Source organism: Artibeus jamaicensis, unplaced genomic scaffold (assembly GCF_021234435.1).
Source record: "Artibeus jamaicensis isolate MK-2021 breed Jamaican fruit bat unplaced genomic scaffold, CSHL_Jam_final contig_415, whole genome shotgun sequence".
Taxonomy (NCBI): domain Eukaryota; kingdom Metazoa; phylum Chordata; class Mammalia; order Chiroptera; family Phyllostomidae; genus Artibeus; species Artibeus jamaicensis.
This window is the reverse complement of record NW_026521823.1, coordinates 38,518,388-38,539,071: the sequence shown is the minus strand read 5'-3', so window position 1 is coordinate 38,539,071 and position 20,684 is coordinate 38,518,388. Positions and strand designations below refer to the sequence as shown.

General features: G+C 55.1%; 1 protein-coding gene across 1 annotated transcript in view; it reads right to left on the bottom strand.

The window, feature by feature from the left end:
- Positions 1-4,926: 4,926 nt before the first annotated feature.
- The window catches only part of MIPEP (mitochondrial intermediate peptidase), a 90,972-nt gene continuing 75,214 nt past the window's right edge, over positions 4,927-20,684 (bottom strand). The window contains exons 17-19 of the mRNA XM_037129446.2: positions 17,256-17,377; positions 15,013-15,086; positions 4,927-5,185 (exon numbers count right to left, since the gene is read on the bottom strand). Coding sequence (XP_036985341.2) covers positions 5,088-5,185; positions 15,013-15,086; positions 17,256-17,377 — 294 coding nt within the window. The 3' untranslated portion in view covers positions 4,927-5,087. The remainder of the gene's footprint in view (positions 5,186-15,012; positions 15,087-17,255; positions 17,378-20,684) is intronic.

Here is a 20,684-nt window from a genome sequence, read left to right as displayed (position 1 = left end):
GTTCCCTGGGGCTGTCACCCTGTCCCACGGTGGCACCTGAGGTCCTCCCAGCGACAGTCCCAGATGGGCCCCCATTCTTCCCTTCCGCAGCCACTCAGGACAGACTCGGGCCCTGAGATGACAGCGGCTGCTGGGCTTTCGGCCCTGCTCGGAGGACGCAGGGCGGCTGCGGCTCCCTCTGGGGAGTGGAAGCCGACTCTGGACTCTCGTCCCACAAAAACGCACACGCGCGCAGAACTCTGCATTTAATGTGGGTGCCCCGTGGGTCTCGCTCAAAGCCCCTCCCTGCTGTTCAGCGGTCACCGGGACCGTGTGACCTGACAGTCTCTTCCATTCAGTTTGACACGGTTTGATTTCAGATTTATCTTATCTGCAGCCAAAAGCATCCTCACCACTCCTGACATCCCTGTGTGGCCACGAGATGCTCTAGTGCTGTGCCTGGAACAAAGTCACCATTTTACTGGAGCTGGTTCAAGTCCGCGTTCTCTGATGTGCAACCAAGGGTGTGAACACACACGAGGTTTGTGTTATTAAAAGTCAGACAGGAAGAGGATACGTCGACAGGGTGTTTTGCATACGAGAGAAAATCTTCATTTAACTTTCTCTACATGACAATTTAAACCCCGTCTGAGGCGGTGACGCTGCGCTAACGGGGGCAGAGTAGCCACTGAGAGGAACGTGGAGGGAGGTGGGAAGCACGGCCTTTGTCCCACACCGGAGACTCTTCGGAAGCTGTCGCACCTCTCAGGAGGCAGAAACAACTGCACCGCCAGTGACACGTCATCCTGTGAAGCCTGTCCCCACACAGGCTGGGGAAGAAAGCCGACAAACCTGCCAGAGTCAGGGAGAGAACTGTCGGGCCGAAGACAGTTCAGCGAGGGCGTGTAACCGCAGTGATGCGGCTGCGAGGAAGACGCGGCTGCGGGCACCCGACACTGGGCCCTGTTCCCTGAACAAACGAAGACAAAGGGATGATACAGAGACTCATTTTTACAAACAGCTTTATTGAAGCCTAATTCCCACACCATAAAGCTCGCTCACTGAGGTGTATAATTTCATGGTTTCTGGTACATTCCATGAACTTTTTAAAATGGCCGTAAAGTGTTTGCAATTTTTTACATGGAGTCAAAGCCGGGCAGCCTCTAAGTCACGACGGGTTGCCCCCCGGGGACCACAGGCAGCGGGGTCCGGGTCCCACGCTGCGGCTCCAGAACGTGGCGGGAGGCTGTGGCGTCTCCCGTCCTGCAGGCCCGGCCCGGCCCCTGTTCCCTGTGGCAAATGGACCTTCCACGTCTGAGTCTTCTCCTCGGAGGAGGTCTGTTCGAGTCCGTCTCAGCCGGGGTTCTCTAGAGAAACCAAACCGACGTGTGTGGGGGAGACAGCGGGTGGGGAGTTGATTTCGACTGACCCGAAGGAGCCAGCCCCCACGATGACGGATGCTGGCAAGTCTGGACTTGGTGGAGCGGCCGCAGCAGGCCCCCCACATGCTCCGGGGGGGGAGTCAGCCTTCTGTTCCGTTTGGGACTTCGGTGGATGGGACGAGGGCTGCCCACATCCTGGAGGACATTCACAGAGTTGCATGCCGATTTCCCCCCAAAACAGCCAGCGTGGCGTTTGACCCCCCTCTGGGTGTGGTGGCCCAGCCAGGCCTCCGAGTACAATGAACTACCTGCACACCTGTGTCGAGATGCAGCGCATGGGCACGAACACAGCACGCCGGGCGTGTGCCTGGGAAGCTCTGTGATGGCCGTGAAGGGGGCTTTGCTCCATCTTGCACGTTCTGCGCACCTCGGAGCCGACCTCTGTTACACGTGTGCAGTTACACGTGCTCTGTGCTCCCCAGAGGCGGGTGGCCACAATTGTTCACCAAGCGCCCTCCCTGCTTCCCATGGTCTCGTTAGGGCTCTGGAGAGAGTCATCTCCACTCATTTCTTCCATTTCCTTAACAGCTGCTGTCTGGCTCCTCTCCCCACTCACCTAGTTCCCAGGTTCGGTGGGAGGGTGGCCCAGAAATCCCTAGTCCTGGGCGGCCCCACCCCCACCGGGTCCCCTCCCTCCCTTGGCCAACAAGACCCACTTCCCATCTGTTCAGCTCATCAGCTTGTCACGGCTGTAGGTCAGGCCCTGCCCGGTGCTGGGGACACAGGGCGGGCTTGGACCTCACTGCCGCATCCGTTCCCTCCGCTCTGGCTCTCCCGGCTCGTCCTTCCAGGGCCTAGAAGAACGAGCACAGTGATACGCAGATTGCACAAGAACGCCATAAAATGTGCATTGTCTAGTAATTAAATGCTGGGCTTCTACAAGGAGAAAGACATGATGAAAGGGACCCACCCTAGAACAAGCAAGACGTGGCCTTTCACCTTAGGGAATTAGAGGGTGTAAACATGTTCACAAATAAATACATTATAAAGCAGAAAGTCCTGGAGCTTTTACAAAGATCTAATTATATGCTGTAAGACAAGATCAAAGGAAGGAAACCTCCCTTTGGTCTTCGGCAAATGACACTGGCCTTACAGAGCCCTGCCGGGCTGGCCGTGCGAGAGAGGGAAGGCGGCCCCTGGCAGAAGCCACTGCACGGCACAGGCGCGCCGGGGGGAGGGGAGGCACCAGGTGCCCTGCGGAGGCCTGTGGTGGGCGGTGGTCACGCGGAACAGTCGGGCATCTTACCGGATGTTCAACCGGGACTCAGTGCCAGGCTGGGGCAGTGGAGTGACGTGGTGAGCAGCGTGCTTTAGAAGGGTCCTCTGACAGTCGCTCAGGGGGCCTGGGAGGGGCACGGAGGGCACCTGGGCAGGCGGCAGGAGGTGGGGCCGCCTGGACAGAGAGGGGCGGGCGCGGAGGGGGGCTGCGAGGAGGCGGGGAGGGACACAGGAGCGTGCCCGGTCTGGGAATTTGCTGGCTGAGAAGGTGCCGCTTTTACCAGAAATGGCAGCGAGAAAGCTCCATGTATTTGGGAAACGTGGATTCAGGGAAGAGGTCGGACTCTTTCATGTAGGAATCTGGGACCAGTGAGCCCCACTACCTGTGTTGCTTGTGAACGGGGCACCAAGGAGGAGACACACCTGCAAGTCTGGAAGGCCAAGTGTGTTGAAAGCCACTTTCTGGACCCGCCCTGGCTGGTGTCTGCCGTGTGCTGGGGAGGGTGGCGAGGGGTTGGTCGGTGTCACCTTGTCCGGTCCCGTGTTGCACGCCAGCAGTCAGGAGGCAGCTGTGTGCCGCCGCCATGCTGAGTTTGGCTTCCTGATCTCTGGATCCGTGCGCGGGCCTGAGGGCTCCTGGGCCAGAGTCGGAGACAGCGGTGCCCAGCGTCTCCTCCCGGGAGCCCTTCCTGCACGTCTGGAAGCACCTGCTCACGGACCTGCTTCCAACGAGCCGGGTGGGTTTGGTGGCAGGGCCTTTGGGGGCCCTGAAGTCAGGAGAGTGGAGGCCCTTGGATGGGGGAGAGCACAGAGGAGGGGGCAGCAGAGCCGCAGGGAACGGGGCTGCACCTGACCTGACCCTGCCGGCCCCTCATCTTGCACCACTGGCCTCCACAATGGTGAGAAAGAAATGTCTCTTGTTTAAGCCACCCAGCCCGTGGTCTCTCCTTAGGGGAGCAGACACAGCGAATACCCTGAATTAACCCCTTCCTGCTGGAGGTGCTGAGTGGGCTCTGCTCTTTCCCTGAGCCCTGGGCCCCTGAGCAGCAGGACCAAGTGACATCCATGCCCGAGCCAGAAACACGGACCTGAGCACAGAGAGAACACGTGTCATGAGGGGCGAAGGTGGGTCTGCCACCAATGGTCAAATGCAGCAGGAAAAGCAGGGGACAGGAGGCTGACACAAAGCAGATGGGAAGTTTGAAAGTCACCTTGGAGACGCTGGACCCCCAAGCGGCAGAAACCAGAGGGCACGCAGGACACGCAGGCAGAAGAGTGGGCGTGCTCCTGGGTGGGGGGCCCCGCTGGAGGAGGGCTGTGAGGAGAGTGCGGGCTGGGTGGGGAGCACGGGGGCAGTGTCTGCCTAGCATGGGGGTCTCCGCAGGCCACCTGCGCCTGCACAAATTAAAGCCACTTAATCATACAACGTCTGTCCAGAAAGCACCCAACCATGCACTATGACAAAGAGAGACATCTATCGAAGATGCAAGGCAAGAGAAAAACTGTATGTAGGACAGTGATGCATCTCAGTCCCCTCCAAAGTAGGCACCTGGGGACCTCACGCAGTTCTCCCAGTTGCCATCAGCTGCCCCGTCGTATTTTCCTGAATCTCATCGAGGGTCTGAAAGCTCTTCCCTTTCAAAGGTGATTTTAGTTTTGTGAAAAGGAAGAAGTTGCAGGGCACCAAACATGGGCTGTAGGGGCTGAGTCACCAGGTGATTCGATGTTTCACCAGAACATTCCACATGAGACATGATGCGTGAGTGGGCATTGTTGTAATGAAGCTGCCAATCACCAGCTGCCCACAGCTGTGGCCTCTGAATCTTCTGAATGGTTTCCATGGAAGAATGTTGCAGCTTAACACAAAATCTGATGTAGGTTCATTGCTCTACTTGCTCAGTCATTTGAGTGTGACGGTCACACAGTGCACATGCTCACTCAGTGGTGTCTACCGCCCCCGGCTGACTGGGTCTGCACTTACTCTCAAGTGTTCCTAACTGAGCCGGAGAAGTGCTCGTTTCAGTCCCGTCTGCTCTGAGTCCACCGTGTGCACCGAAACACTGAGCGAAAAGCCAGTGACGTCGGTGACAAGGACTCTGGAAACCACACTTGGCTTCTTGGTTGTTGTCACAGACCCCCCAGCCCCCCGCATCATATTATCAAAGCTTGGGGTAGGAGGACTAGGGAACGCCCAGACTGGACACCTAAGAACCCTACGTGTTAGTGTTCACTGGCTCACGAGTGGTTTCCGTATGTCCGAAATCTGTCAAACAGACTAACAGCCAGGTTAATTAAAACAAACTATTTATTTCAAGTTCCACCCGTCGAAGGGTCTTCGGAAGTCAGCACAGAGGCGAACACTGTCATCAGAAGCCAGTGTTGGCAGCCACAGCATTTACGACATCAACATCCTCGAGACTGGGACGTGGGCGGTGCGGGGCGTCCCCGTCACTCGGAGTCCAAGAGGAAAGTTTCGAAGTCCGGGTCCAAGTCAGAGACCAGGGCGCTCACCAGGTCGTCCACAGAGGGGCGCTTCCGCAGCATCCCTGCCGACAAGGACAAGGTCAGCCAGCACCTCCACCCGGGAGGAGGAAGAACGCGGAGGCCCCAGCTGCGCTTTGGGGGAAGGTCCGGCATCGAAGTTGAAGCCCAGCGTTGCCCAAAGTCAGGCCCTGGTTCCGGTTTCAATGCCTCTCTAGTCAAGACTCAGCAGAGAGACTTAGGCCCGAACGTGCTTCCCAAGGGTTTTTACCTTGCAGATGTTACTGTACCCCTGGAGCAATGTTAGGAGACTGAATTCTTAATGTTATCCTTGACTGGGCTGATTCAGAATTTAGTATATGTCTAATGACTTACCAGGTTTCATTATTCAGGTTTACACACTTTAAAAGCAATCGAGTGTTAATTTTTTGGCAGAAATCTTATAGAGTGAAGTTATTGGCTTTGCTCCAACTTTCCCCTCCTGGAGAACTCCCAGCTTTGCAACTTAGTAACTCTGTGCAATTGGAAGTCACCTCATCCCATACACTAGGTTGCCACAGGATCAAACACAGTGGAAGGCAAGGAGGCGCCATGTCCACCACGTACCAACATTTAATAAAAGCTGGATTTACGTCACTTTTCAATCCAAAGAGACAGACCCAATCAATCAATCTCGCTGCCCCAACCTCCGTTCTTGGCAGGCAACGCTCACTCAGGGCTGAACAGGGCTCTGTGTTCTGGCACTTAATTCGGGGGACGAAGCCTATAAATCTAATTCCAACACCTCGAGAGGCCTGAGAAGATCGCAGACTCCGCGATTATCCTCCAAATCTTTAACGTCACTCAACATGTCCTGAGTACCTGCTGCGTGTTGAGAACCAGGCCGGGTCACGATCGGCCGAAGTCCAAAGACAAACAGTCGGAGTCAACCAGAGGGCAAGCAGGACACACCACTAAGGAAACCTGGGCAACTGGATACAGCCGGATGGCGTAAAACATTAACCTTGACCCCACCACATACTGTACGTGAAAGTTAATTGGAGATGGGCACACAGCTAACTGTGAAAGCTGAAACTATGCAGTTATCTATAAGAAAACATAGAAGCGCTTTGTGACTTTTAAGGAAGCAATGATTTCTCAGGACACAAAGGAGTAACCAGCAAAACCTGATGTATTTTATCAGAACTAAAAACTTCCACTCTTTAAAGATACCTCCCAGAATACTGGTACCCAGAATATATAAAGGTGTCCTTAAACTCACCATTAAAAATATTTAAAAAAAATTAAAAATGGACAGAAGAGTGAGGCAGATTTCCACAAGAGAAGACATCCACCAGACACAAAAGTCTAACAGGCACTGAGGACACCGAGGTCACTGTCATAGTGACAGTGAGCGAGAGCCGCGGGGGGACGCTGCTCGGCACCTGCCAGCACAGCCGAAGACACGGGCCGAGTGCAGCACCCGCCGACCAGGCCGCGGGCGCCCAGACTGTCTCGCGTCCGTGCTGAACTGACCCTCCTCTGGTCAAAGGCCGCGCAGTTCCTTACACAACTAAGCACAGGTCTGCTCTGGAAACAGCGATTCCCCCCCGGGCAGGGACCCGGAGGGTGTGGGAGGGAGCCCGCAGGAGGAAGAACTCCTCCCCCCAAACTGGGGCCCACAGGCTTCCGGGCACAGGCTTCGGCCGAAGAATAGGGCTGCGTTCCTGCCCTGGTGCACAACTCAGCGATGCCAGCAAGGACGCGAGTGGGCCTTGAACAAGCGCTGAGTGCAGGGAGCCTCGCGCAAGGGAGACCTACCGTGGATTTTCATTTGCATGGAGTTCGAAAATGGGCCGGCTACTCTGTGGTGGGACAACCAGAGCAGCGGCTGCCCTGAGTGACAGGGAAGGGACGTGGGGGGCTTTCTGGTACGAGAGTGACACTGCAGTTGGTGCCACACCTGTACAAGTGTGCAGGGGTGAGAGGTGCCCCGCCTGCCACCTGCACCTGTGAGGCAGCAGCCACGGCAGAACATGCGCCGTGGGTCTGGGTGGCCGGTCCAGGGGCGGCGGGAAGTGTCCGGCACCGGACGTCCAGACAATGAACTGTGGGCGTGAGGCACACGCTGAGTGTGGTCAGGGAGCAGCAGGAGGGACGCTGGTGGGAGACTCGGGGGCCGGGCGGAGTGGCTGCGGCCTGGGCGGGACGCTGGTGGACCGGGGAGTCTCAGGCTCCAATCCGGGGTTTCCGGGGGAGGGGACGCTGGAAAGGCAGGAGGCTGGAACACCCGGTTCTGGTGTCTGCATCTCAGGGCGTATGTGAGAGGAGGAGCAGCTGGCGAAACAAAATCCCACTGCTCTGCCTTTATTTGTGACGCTGAAGTCCAAAACACAATTTTCTTTTCACAGCAAAACCATCTCTGGAAGAGAGGAGGCCTGTCCTCTGGCCCCGCTGTGCTAGTGACAGAAACAGTGCGTCCTGCTGGTGGGCAGCGCCGCCCACTCCCCGCCGTCACTTAAGTGACGCACGGGTCTGGTGCGTCCCTCAGGCTTTGGGCCGTTCCTAGGGGCCAGGATCCTCACACGCAGGACGGTCGTGGGCAAGACGCGCTTCCCATCACTCGAGTTGGCCCAGTACAACAGCGCTCTCCTTCAGCACGAGGGACGTTCTGTAATTAAGTGACTAGCACCGCCAGGAGTCGAACCCACTTCATTCAGAGCACATGTACTCAGCCCCGTGCAGCCCCCCTGTGCCTCTGATGTGGCCCACTCCAACCCCACCGGCTGCCAAGGCCAACACAACCTCGCTCTGTCCCTCTGGCCGCACACCCCGGCAGCTCACAGCCTCCCTGGCTCCCCACCCGCGGGCACTGCTGCCTCCGAGAAGGGCGATTGTGGCCACAAGGAAAGAAAAAACACACACTTGGGGCATTTTAGAGTAAAACCTGGGCAGAGCTCAGTGGTTTGGTCGTTTTTCCTGGGATGCGACTGCTGAAGATGAAGGCTCAGGGAGAGAAATCAGAACCAAAGGGCTCAAAGAACAGTCACGGGGGCAGGAACTCGCTCAGCATATTGTTGCCGAGTCCTCGCCCTAATTAGGTTTAAATGGTCTGCGAGTGCCAACACGAACTGACTGCTGCACGGAGTTGAACGGAAAGCACCGCGTTTTCAAGCAGTTCAGCAAACACGAGAAACTGAAGTCAGCTCTCACATGTGCACAGTCAAAAACATTCCGAAAACGCTTTGATTTTTTTCTTTAAAGCTGACAAAAAACGCTCCCTTTGTCTTCAAGCCCTAATCTTAAAGGGGTGATGACTAGACTTGCCGTTCAGTAGGAGCCCCTGGGGGAGGCCGGGGCTGTTCAGTCTGTAAGTGGGTGGAGTTTACAAACCTATTTCAATGTGGAAATCACCTAAATTGGGCGGGGGTTTCCTGGATTAATTTTCCCAAAAGGACTGAAACAAACGAAGGACGACTGGGCAGCTCAGAGCAGAAAAGGGCTGGCCGTGCGGTGGCGGGAGCACAGAGGCACAGGCCCCCCTGCACCTGCCAGTCCCTCTGGACATTGGGGATTCTGGGCACTTTTCCCCTCTCCCCGCCCGAGAGGCAAAGGGGCTGATAAAGGCCAGGGAGAGCCCGGAGTGTTTTCACTGACGCTCTGCTCAGACCGGGGTGCTCCATGGCCTCATGGCCCCAGGGTGACCATCCAAGGCCTGGGGACAGTAAGTGACACTGTCAAAAGGGCTCTCAGGCCAATTTCTGGAGCAGTGAAGGCTTCCAAATTACGTGTTTGTCTCTCTACTGACTGTTGACATCGAGCCAGGGGCAGAGTGGGGACAAAGCTGCAGGGGTGAGGGCCTGGCCACCGGCAGCCACTCCAGTCAGGGCTGCCACCTGGGGTAAGGATCGACTCATCCAATCCTTACCACACACCTGTGAGGGGCCCACCTTACAGGTGAGACCAGGGGGCAAGAAGAGGTCATGGGACCATGAAGCCCCTTTGTCCGGCCCTGGCGTCTGGCCCCACAGCCCATGCCCGCAGAATGTGGGACACACGAAAGTTCCGTACAACAGCACACGCTGGAGAGGCCTGTAATTACACACCAGCATCTGGAACACGACAAAAACCAAGTGTGTGTTGAAATTCTGGGAAAGTGTCTAGGAGTTTGCTGATGCCACCAGTGGCTACAGGGACCCAACTCATCACTTGTCCCTCACTGCCTTGAAGACACAGCCAACAGCATAACTGTGAGCGTTGCCGAACTGCGCACGTAAAAAAGGGGGAAATGGTGAGTTGTACGTTTCGTAAACTGCAGCACAGTTTTTTTAGAGACCAAAGTGGCACGTCAGAGCCTTGATGCACTCAGATGTCCAGCCGGGTGCCGCCTGCCCTCTGTGACCAGGTGCACCTGGCGGTCTCTACAGGTGTGGGGCACAGGGGTACCCGGGAGTGCCTGGCACACGGTTCTCGAAGCCCATCTCAGAGTTCACGGCTGCTGAAATAATTACATGTGCCGATCTCAGCTCAGACTGATCAAACCCTCGAGGACAAGGGCTGGCCTGGCTGTCTGAGAAGCTGCGCTCCGGCTCCGTCCCTCCCTCGCCCAGGACGACCGTGTGGCTCGCCCTCTCTGCTTTGAAGTTCTCTGCTGCTAGGCTGTGACTGTCCACACCCTTTCCTGGGATGGACTCCCACTGGCTGCCATCGGTTCCCGAGAAAATGAGGGTACCAGCCGGAAAGTGAGGCTCCTTTCCTCCTCTGAGCTGCAAAGCGACACTGGCCCCGGGCTGGGCTGGGCCCTGCTGCCGTTCCCACAGAAGCCGCTGCACCTGGGGCTGCTGACGCCGACCCAAGCAGAGCTTCCTGCTGGACGGGGCGGGCCCACCCAGTGGGGCCCTCAGACCTGCTCTGCTTACAAATTAGTTTATTTTAATTTCATTGTCCGATTGAGTAATTCCATTTACCACTGCACTTCTGGGTTCCAAAACATTGTGCCTTTTGAAGTTCAATGTCTTCCAAGCAAACACACCCACCCATTAAACAGGCACACGCCCTCCTAAAAATTCAGGGCATTCGGAGAAGGCAGCCCCAGCCTTGAGAACCAGGTGCTCTTCCTTCCCGCCTTCCAGAAAGCTCTCAGCTCTTTCAGAGGCTACGCTGAGCAAACAGCCCGGCAGGCCCAAGATTAGGGTTCTGTTTGCCTGGCTGCTGCTGTGGGCTGCCGTACAGCTCTGCCGCAGAAGCGCACCATGATCCTCCAGCCCCTGAACGCCAAGCCTGGCTCCACGGCGTGCTTCCCTTACTTGTGCTGGTCACACTGTGCAAGAAAGGCCGGGCTCTGCCGCCGGGCGTCTCAAAGACAGATGGAAGACAGATGGCCAACTCGGCTCCCGCGCTCTCACTTGACAAGCGTGCTTGGCCGCAAAACCACTTTTGTGCACGGATGGCAACGGACACGCAGTTAGTCCTGGTTCGCATGCGCCCCACCCCGGGCCTGTCCCAGTGACATCTTGCTCCGTGAACTCAGAAGTGTTTTCTCTGGGCTTCGGCGTGATCTAGACAAGGCTACGATGTTACCGAAAACTGCTTGAGCCGAAGGGGGACATGCGGCGGAATGCGCACACAACTTCCAAAGCGAAAGGGGCCTGGGAACCCCTGACAGAGAGGTGCAGGTTGCCCACCAGTCCCAGCAGACAGGCCTGGACTGGGTTCTAGCTCTACTGTGGGGCCTCAGGGGCCACTACCAAACGCAGCCCTGGCCTGCTGAGAGAACTCAGCGAGGTGAAGCCTGCAAGGGGCCAGCGCCCCCCCAGAGCGCTCATCGCAGGTCTTAGCAGGGTCGCTGCTCATACTGCTGCTACTACTGCTATCCTCTCTTGTCTGTTCAACGTGGCACACATAAAAGCAGCAGAAATGAGCCCCGGCGGGCGTGGCTCAGTGGATGAGATACCAGACTGAGGGCCAAGGGTTGGCAGTTTGATTCCCAGTAAGGGCACATGCCTGGGTTTTGGGCCAGGTCCCCTGTAGGGGGAGCTCGAGAGGCAACCACACACTGATGTTATTCTCCCTCTCTTTGTCCCTCCCTCCCCTCTCTCTAAAAATAAAATCTTTAAAAATTAAAAAAAAAAAGTAAAAGCAGCAGCAATTAGTCTCAGCAGTTCATATCCAACCCAGTGTGAGTTCCCTTAGGAAAACCAGCGCTGGGGCTGCAGCAGCATTTTAATAAACTTGGACCCGGACTGAGCAGGGCCCGTGCACGAGGCGTGAACGCGCGTGGTGCTGGCAGTTCAGTGACCGGGAGCATGAGGTTGGAGATCTTAAGAATTTTTAAAAACCCTGCTTTGTTTGAACTGCTTTTAGGAAAAATGTAAATTGGGTTTAGCTGCCCCCTGACCCTACAGCTTAATCAAACTACACACACGTTCAGTGCCGTAAGAAGGAGATTAAAAGACCAAACACGTGTTACCTGACATCCCATAAATGATGCGAGGGAGCAGGGAAAGGGCTGGGTAGTGTTTTTTAAATGTTTGAGATATGCGAACTCTGAGATAAAGGAGGAAGTATTCTATTAAAAAACTTTAACACGAAGATAAACTATTAAGTAAAAAAATGAGGTTTAGGCATGATCTAAATCAAGTTTGATTATTAGCAGAGTGACGTATTAGTCCAAAGGAAGAGTTTTCTTTGGGGATAGTTGAACAGACTCGAATAAATGGAAGGACCCTTGTAAAGCTGTATCTCCCAGGAAACAATCCCGTCCAACCAGGAGAGGTCTTCCTGTCTCTCTGCTCTCTGGCAACGTTTCAAACGAGAGTCAGGAATCACATGTCTTCAGCTCAGCTCTTCCACCCAGAGCAGCTCTAGCTCTCTACGCCCATCATCCCTGTTTTACTTCCACTGGTGCAGGTTTTGAACATAATTCTTCGGTGGAAAAAAAATATCCTCGGGTGAGGATTAAAAAAAAAAAGAAGAGCAGTTGCAGATTGTATTACTCTCCTTGGGGACTTTCTGGAATATAAACCACAATTCCCTGGTTTGTTTCCCGGACAAAAATATGTAAGAGGTTGGGAGAGATGATCTGGAACGTGAGATAAGATGAGTACGGCAAAACTAAATGTGTCTGAAACTAGCGTGCTCGTTGGAAAGGGGAGTGGAGACGTCTCCAACAGGCCCTCGGCAGTGCCCCGAGGCTCCTAGACTTCGTTCCGAGAGTCGTTCTGGCAACACGGACGACTGCGGGAGTTTCCAGCAAACTGACTCACTCATCTGCTCTCTTACCTGACGCTGGCTCCTTTTAGATTCCGTCAAGTCGCTACTTTGTACCTCTACCTGCCACCGCTTCTGGTGAGAGAGACAAAACTAGAGCTAAGAGTTTCTTTTTCTTTAGAAAGGAGCAGAGAAATAGAGCTGTTCAATATTTGAAAATGATCTCTGCAATGCTCCATCTTGGGACCATAACCTTTCCTTTCCCTCACCCAAGTCTCTGTGCAGAGGCGGAGGGGGGCGTGAGCTCCGTGCAGGAAAGCTTCAGGGACTCGAGACCCACCGAGCACGTCACTCACCCTGCGGTGGCGGGAACCCTTCTGTCAGAGCCCCCAGGATAGACAGGGACCATGGAGGGTGTCAGTAGCTCAGCCACAGAAGTACCAAGTGCTCCCAGGAACATAGCTCAGGGATAAGTTCACTGCAGGTGAACAGAGGGCAGGCGGCCTCTCCTGGGCTGAGGTGAGCAGAATGCAGACCTGGGGGGCGCGGGGACCTCAAGCTTATGTCTCCTGTGGTCCGAAGGCCCGGCCACCCTCAGGTCGGGACTTTAAAGGCCTGGAGTGGCCACGACGGCCGGAGAGCAGTCAGCACAGCAAGGGCGTCAACTTGGACGGAGCCACAGGGCCCTGGGAAGGGGAACTGGGCGAGGCAGCCCCACTGGTGCCTGACGCGGCACGTCACGTGAGTTCCCGTGCAGGACTGACCAGCAGCCAGGAGAGCAGGAGCGTTTCGAAGCGGAGGCGGTCCACCGCTGGTGTGAAACAGGGCCTGGATGCCTCACCATCTCCGCTCGGAGCCCCACTCTTCCTTTCCTCTCTCACATGGAAATTATGGTTTTGAAAGTGTTAAATTTCTTAACATGAGAAGGTTTCATACAAAGATCAAAATTTTTAGAGAGATTTTTTTAACAACATTCTTAGAAACGGTAAAAAAATACACCAAGTGAAAGCCAAATGCTGAAAAGATCCTACTTTTGCCTTTCGCGGGACGCACGTGTACACTAACATCTACGTGCAGAGCCCACCCAGGCCCGTCACGGGCAGCACGAGGCGAGCATGGCTGAGGGGAGCGTAGCCCCGACGGCCCATCCCCCGGGGAGGCAGCGTGGACGCTCCGGACGGCTGTCCACTCAGCACCAACACTACTGCTCAAAGGCACGCGGTTCCGCCCGTCCGTGGCTCACTGTTGCGAGCCGGTGAATTTTGCTTCCATGAGAGCCTGTAATCGACCCCTGCTGGGCGTTCTGCCCCACAGGCAGGGGGAGCCACGGGGACGACAGACAGTCAGTCCCCTCTCAGCTGCCGGGAGGCCCAGGCCCGGGCTGCACCCGGGTCCCTACTCACGGCCTCAGGACCAGGACCGGTGCGGCCAGCCTGGTCCACTACGAACTGGGGCAGGGGCACTTCCCGCCTCACGGGGCTGCCAGGCGCGAATCAGGGCACGAAGGACAGCTGAAAGTTCCTGGGTCTGGTGGAGTTCAGGAAGGGCCGACAGGACAAGGGAGGTGGCGTCACCTGCCCTCTGCGGGCCAGCCCGTGGCAGGAAACCAAAGTGCTACTGGCCCGGCACAGCCATGCCGTGTGACCGCAGAGGGAGGGCCCCGGGCTGGCTGGGCCGTTGGGAGGAACCTGCGTGGTGCTGGCCGGCAGGTGTCCGCTGGAGCCGGGTCCCTGTCTCCCTTGTCCCTGGCCACTCCAGGGCACCTGGCACGCAGGCAGCACTCGGCACACGCCCGCGCTCCTGTTTGGTAAACACGCGGCTGAAGGAGAGGGTTCGGGCACCTGACCAGAGAGGTCAGGGCCAGAAAACACTGCCGCCAGCACCGGCACTCTCAGGACCTGCTCAACAATGACAGACGGTGACATCCCCCGAGCCCGGAAGTCAGCTCCCAGGTGCCACTTGCACCCGACAGCCGCCCACAGCTGCAGCGCCTGTGAGTGCTCACACCTTCCTCTAAACGCTTGTGAGAACGTCACACAGAGTCGTGGCAGTCACTTCCACGTGCACTACACTTGCAGGGAAAACACGTGAAGGTATGAGATTACCGAAAACAATCACACAGGCAAACAAGCTTGGTGATGGCCCCGGAACAGTTACCTAGGTTCTAAGTTTTCCAGGCTTTAAAAGTCCAACCTGATGCCTTAAATTTCCAGCCAATGTGTAGCTAAACTTTCAGAGCCAGAAACAAAGGAGTAAGAAATAAGTGAATTCTGGTGGCTAAAGAAATACACTGATCTATTAAAATCTAAAGGCAGATTTTCTGAGAATTGATGACAAAAATATAAATTTATGACAAATTTAACAATTTCCTGTTAGAGCGCTAGTAAGGTTTTGAAAGCTAAGCCTGAAAGTGTATGCTGGCATCTAAATAAAACACAGTAACTAAAAATTAATGTTATTTCGGGTACTGATGAAATAGAATGAACACTAGGACAGAGACACAATAAGACTCACATTATCTGGGATACAATGAACAGATTCTCAGAAAACGTGCACAGCTGAAACACCAGCTCTTTAAAGGAAACGATACTGAGGACACGTGAGGGAGCTTTCGTTACAGGTGGCCAAAAGCAAACTCACCTGCTGACACTCAAATGCATGGCCCACTAACCCTTCGGAAAGGCCCCGGCCCCGTCTGGCTTACCTTGCACCAGGAGCATGGGCTCCCGGCCCCCGCCATGCGCCAGCATCTCCCGCCGGTAGCGCTCCCCGGTCGCCCTGGGGAGACAAGAGGCGTTGGGGGCCCTGCGTGGGCAGCTTGCTGGGCCACACTCACATCTGTTGGTAGTTTCTCGAGAGAAGCCACCCTGATGTCATAGTCTGGGAAGCTGCCACTGCAAGACCATTCAGCTCTTTACTTTCTTGCTTCTTAGAGTCTAATTCCAATTTTTAAATTATTCTAATGAGCAAAATCATATATTCACTGTAAAAAGCTACCTATCTGTTTAGCTGCTCTGTACACAGCAAGCAATCCCTTCATGGAAAGGATCCCTTCATTTATGTATTACAGGATAAGCAGGATTATACTCCGTTCTCTGTGGCCTTTGGGGTTAGCTTACTGTGAGTTCTGAAATGATTTATGCTAGTCTGGACTTTCACAGAAAGACTGGAGATGGGGCCTAACACAGAGAAAAGTAACATTCTGAAGTGACAGTGAAGAAAAGAAAGCTGGCAGGAGAGAATTCACTCCCTGGGAGACCTGGGCTGTGGGGACCAGCTAAGGGGACAGAAAACTGGCTCTGGAGGGGTGGGTGGCAGAGGCCGAGGACGGAGCAGCTGTTTTCACCTGTAGATGCTCCCAGTCGGCTGGGGTCCTTGGGGAACAGTCTGTACCATGGGGGGGCAGATGTTGAAGAATTTTTATAGACAGTCATTCTTCAAGTCAGCAGCACCTGGACACAAGCTATGTAGGGCTGCACTGCTACTTTACGAAAAGGGCAACTCTTTTAATGCAAATGACCACGCCCTGTGACAACACAAATTTCGATGTTTTCACCCCACGGTCTCTGCAGCAATTCCGTGCACGGGTGACTTCATGGATTTTGTGAGCATGATCTCTAATCAGGACTTCTGGCACCATGCTCCGTCAGACACAGGCTCATCGCAGACACCGGTGTGGCTGCATCCGGCAGTGAGAGCTCAGACAGAAGGTGCCCTGCAGCAGGAAATGTGGACCAGGGCCAGGCCTCCTCAGGGGACAGGCAGCAGAGAGGCCCAGCCTGACTCCGGCCGGGAGCGTGGCATCCCTCCCAGCTGCGCCGCTGGCCTGAGTCACACCACGGTTCTCCCGCTGCTCAGCTTGGGGCTGCCTGGCCCCTGATGTCAGCTTCCAGCCTGGTCCTTTTCAAAAGCAAGGTCCAAAAGGACCTACTGATGGAGGCGAGAACTGTTTGTCAGTGAGTGTTTTTCCGAGCTCACTTTTTACATGTCTACGAAACTCTGGCCAGTACATGTCTAGGCAAGAATGTGTATATAAACAAGATACAAATAACTTGGAAATACATATTTAGTAGTATGCGGTTTTCTAGTAAAGTGTAGTTCCTTTAAACAAGATATTTTGTCCATTTCATAGAAATCTCCAGTAAAAAAATGTAATCCCTCAAACTAGTCAATTTTGGCTTTAGGTCCTTTGAAAATAATAAAATCTGAAAAGCAGACCAAATGCCTGCTCATGCAAAGGGCTGAAGACAAAACAGCATGTGGGCACCAAGCTGTAAAACACTGAACAATTCTACTACGTCAGATCCAAGTTCAAAAGACCGGGGACTGAAGGCGATCACTAACTGCTGAGGAAACCCGAACCTCAGTCAGGCTGCACGGGCAGCTGGGGGGTGGGGAGCTCGCAGCCGGAGCCCCTCTTTCCCGTGGGCAGGATGCTAAGGGCCATCATCCCAGGTTCCAGCAGGGCTGCTCCTGGCTGGAGAAAGTGCCAAGTCCTCCCTTAGGCACCAACGGAGAGAGGACAGGGGGATGCCCGTGTGGAATCAACGCCGGTCCCCGTGATGGACGTGCCGAGAGCAATGGGCACTGTCCCTGGGGCGGGGGGGGGGGCTGAGCATCCCTGCAGGGAGGGGGTGAGCGTGTCAGTGAGGCCTCCAGGGCTGGAGCTCGGAGCGCTCATGCAGCAGGCCCCTGTGGGCGCAGGGACAGGGTGCCGGGCCGCCACCTGCAGGGGCCGTCATTCATGGCTGCGAGTGGGGCGGAAGGCTGTGTAAGCAGGAGAGGGCTTGGGTGGGAGAGAAGAGCCTTAGAGGTCCAGGCGCTGTGACGGCAATGCCCCCAGAGCCCCTCTTTCCCGTGGGCTCAGGCTGGGTTCTGCAGGGCCGGTCGTTGGTGGAGGGGGTGGTGGCATGGAAGGGTATGTCTCTGGCTCTGCCCCCTGCTTACCTGTCGAAAGGATCCTGTAGGAAACACTCCTTCCAAACCATGGAGGCGACAGCCCTGGACATCAGGTAAGAGTAGTACTTGGCTCCGTAGCCCACGAGGTGACTGAACCGAAGCTGCCAGGCCTGCGAAGACAGTGACACAGTGCTGGGGACGGGTCAGCCTCCGTGCTGCAGACATCATGGGCGAGCACGAGACGCCGGGAGTCTGCCAATGTCTTCATTCACCTCTCACCCTGACGGGCCATGTCACTCACGGCAGTAATTCTTTTTCACATTTTATACAATTGCAGGGGTTGGACCAGGACCTTCCACATTCTTGCATTGAAGCTCCAACCCCCAGTACCTTACGAGGTAACTGCGTTTGGAGAACGGGCTGATAAGATGGTGATGCAGTGAGAAAGGAAGTTCGGGTGGCCCCACCCCACAGGACTGGTGTCAGAGGGTGACACGATAGGGAAGGGTGCCAGGGGAGAGACCACAGGGGGACACCGCAGGGCGGAGGCCATCTGCAGGCCAAGGAGGGAGGCCTTGGGGGGCCAGGCCCGACACCTCGCAGCTCTGCCCATGTGGGGGGGCTGCTGGGATCCGTCCCTGGGCAGGAATGCAGAGAGCACAGCGCGGAGCCACGGCAGCGGTGGCGCAGGGCTGCCCCTTCGCACCGCTCTGCCTGCTGGGAGCAGCTGGTTGCAGCAGAGGACACGGCGGGTGGCACTGCGTGGTCCTTCTCAGGGACGATGGGGCAGCTAAGAAAGGCCACGCAGGTGCTGCTGCCCAGATGCCCTTCACCAGAAAAGCCTTCCCTGTGGGGGCTGTCCTTCTCTGTGCCTACGAGCTGCAGACACCTGTGGTGCATTCTGACCACAAGGGGGGCGGGGGGGAGGCTCCAAGGGCAAATGCAGGAGCTCACCCAAGTGCACGCGCTCCTGGTGACACCTGCTGGGGCAAAAGCCAGAGAGCTCCAGGAACGGTGTGAACGACATTTAGGACTTACACATTTTCACTTTTCTGAACCAACCAACCCTGACGTGCTGTGACCCACGGTCTTCCACTGCATGCCTGATCTGCCACTCCGATTGTGAAAATAAATTGAAGCCTAAGTTTTTATTTAACAAAGATACTCATTTCTTCGTCAATCTTTTAACTCCCTGGAAAACAACAAAGTATAATCCTCACTATAAATCTATAAACTACACAAGCGAGCGCCAAATAACACATTAAGGAACAGACATTAACCAGACAGAGATGCTTCTGAGATCGCGCGGCATTGAGATTTCAGCAGTGTGGCAACGTCAGGATGCACTCCGGGCCGCCCCTCAGCGGCCTGCGGAGGCGGCTCAGTGCTGCCCCCTCTCTGCGAGGCCTGGCACTGCCAGGGCAGGGGCTGCTCCAGAGGAGCGGCAGACCAGTGAGTGGAATGGAATAGCAAGGCCAGAAATCAACCCACACTTACAGGGTCAAGTACTTTATGAGAGAGTAGCCAAGAACGCTCAACGGGGAAAGAACTGTCCCTCAGTAAAGGGTGTGGGGACACCTGGACAGCCAGGTGCACAGGAGGGAAAACGTACCGGACCTCACAGAAGCTGGGAACATGACACGTGCCTGTGTCTTGTGCCCAAAACGGCGTCCTCAACAAATAGTCATAAATGATGATAAACGGGGTAGAAAAATTAGAATCAAATTACTATGACTTAGACACAACTGACATCTGTAAATTCAAATTCTCTTTCCATACTCGACTAGTTTTAATAATCACTGAAACTGTAAAGATGTCAACATGCACGTAAAAAATGACCAATGAACTTGCTGACTGTACACACACCTGAGTTTCTGAGGCAACACAACAAAATTAAGATGCAATTGTTACTTTTATTAACTTCTCACTGAATTAGGCCCAGAAACACTGACTGGTAGTATTGAAGAAGGCAGACCGTAACAGTTGTATTTTTCTGTCGTCTGCATGACAACCTCTTCTTTTCACTGGGTTTACCCACCGACCCTCACCCCAAATGACCTCCAATACTTACACTGCTTCACTGGGTTGAACAACTGCTGCTTTCAAACTTATTTTCTAATTTGTACGGCACAGGATCCCTCCAGATATATCACTGAAAAGTATGCTCTGTTAGCATTTGCTTATGTTGCCTCAGTCACAGAAAAGTCACCCACGTGCCACCAGAAGGTTGGTGGCAGCTGTGCCCCCAGTGAGAGACAGCGGAGGTGGCGTGGAGCACCTCCGCCTCCAGGAAGAGCTCAGCCCCGCACGCCCGCCCACCAGCCCGCCCGCCGGGACCACTGCGGAGGCGTCCCAGCCGTCTGAGAGGAATGGCCTCTTCTGAAGTGCAGCCCGGGGCTGGGTGAGGATGTCACCGGCCGGGCACAGCACCACCTGCGTTCTGTACGGGGTGACGACAGAAATAAAGTATGTGACCGATCTGCCGAAATTCCTAGGGTTGCCTGCTCTCTGTCAACAAGTCTTCAGTCCTCCCTGACTGCCTCGTCTGAACAATGTCCAAATTCCTGATGCAATGACTTTCGGTGATTTTTTACCCGGGGGTGGGGGGCGGTGGGGGGCAGTGGGGGACTGCGGGGGACTGCTACAGTTATGATTGAACCACAGGGTAACCTGGGCAATGCCAAGGACATACTCCCACAATTCAAACAGAATGTCAGACAGACGTAACAGCGTTAGTTCAAACCTGTAGTTACTACAAAACACAGCAACTAAGTATTAGTGTAACTTTATATGAAGGAATTATCAACTCACATTATTTTGCAAAGCTGCAGTAACAGGAGCTCTACATTGGCCGTCTCATTCCCACATCTCCTAAACGTGGAGGTCGAAGGCAGTGTCTGCAGGAGGGTGGGCTTGTGTTTCCCTTGGAGTCTGCAGGTGGCCGAGTCAGGGCTGACTGCACAGGAGGGCAGCCCAGACGCTCTGGGGAGGGGAGCTGGTGTCCGCCCGGTACAGCAGGCAGCTCGGTCTCCTCTTTCAAAGAAACGGCCCATCGCGGGGCCCTGCACACCCTTCCTGCTCCAAGGCATCGTATCCTCTTTTAAAAACATCAGATGAAACTCACACACCACACGACCTACTCTTTCAAAGCGTACGATCCAGTGACTCCTAGTATATTCACAAAGTCCTGCTACCGTCACCACTGTCGCTAATCCCAACACCTTGTCACCACCCCCCAAGAGCTCTCTCACCCGCTCACAGTCGGCCCGCATGCCCCCCCTGCCCCCAGTCCCCGAGGACAACTGATCTACTTCTGTGTCTGCAGATTTTCCTGTTCTGGGCATTGCAAGTCAGTGGAATCACATGATAGGTGATCTTTTGTGTTTGGCTTCTTTCCTTAGATAAAGGTAATTTATGTTGTACCCTGAGTCAGTACTGGATTTTTTTTTTATGGCTGAATAATACTCCATTGGGTGG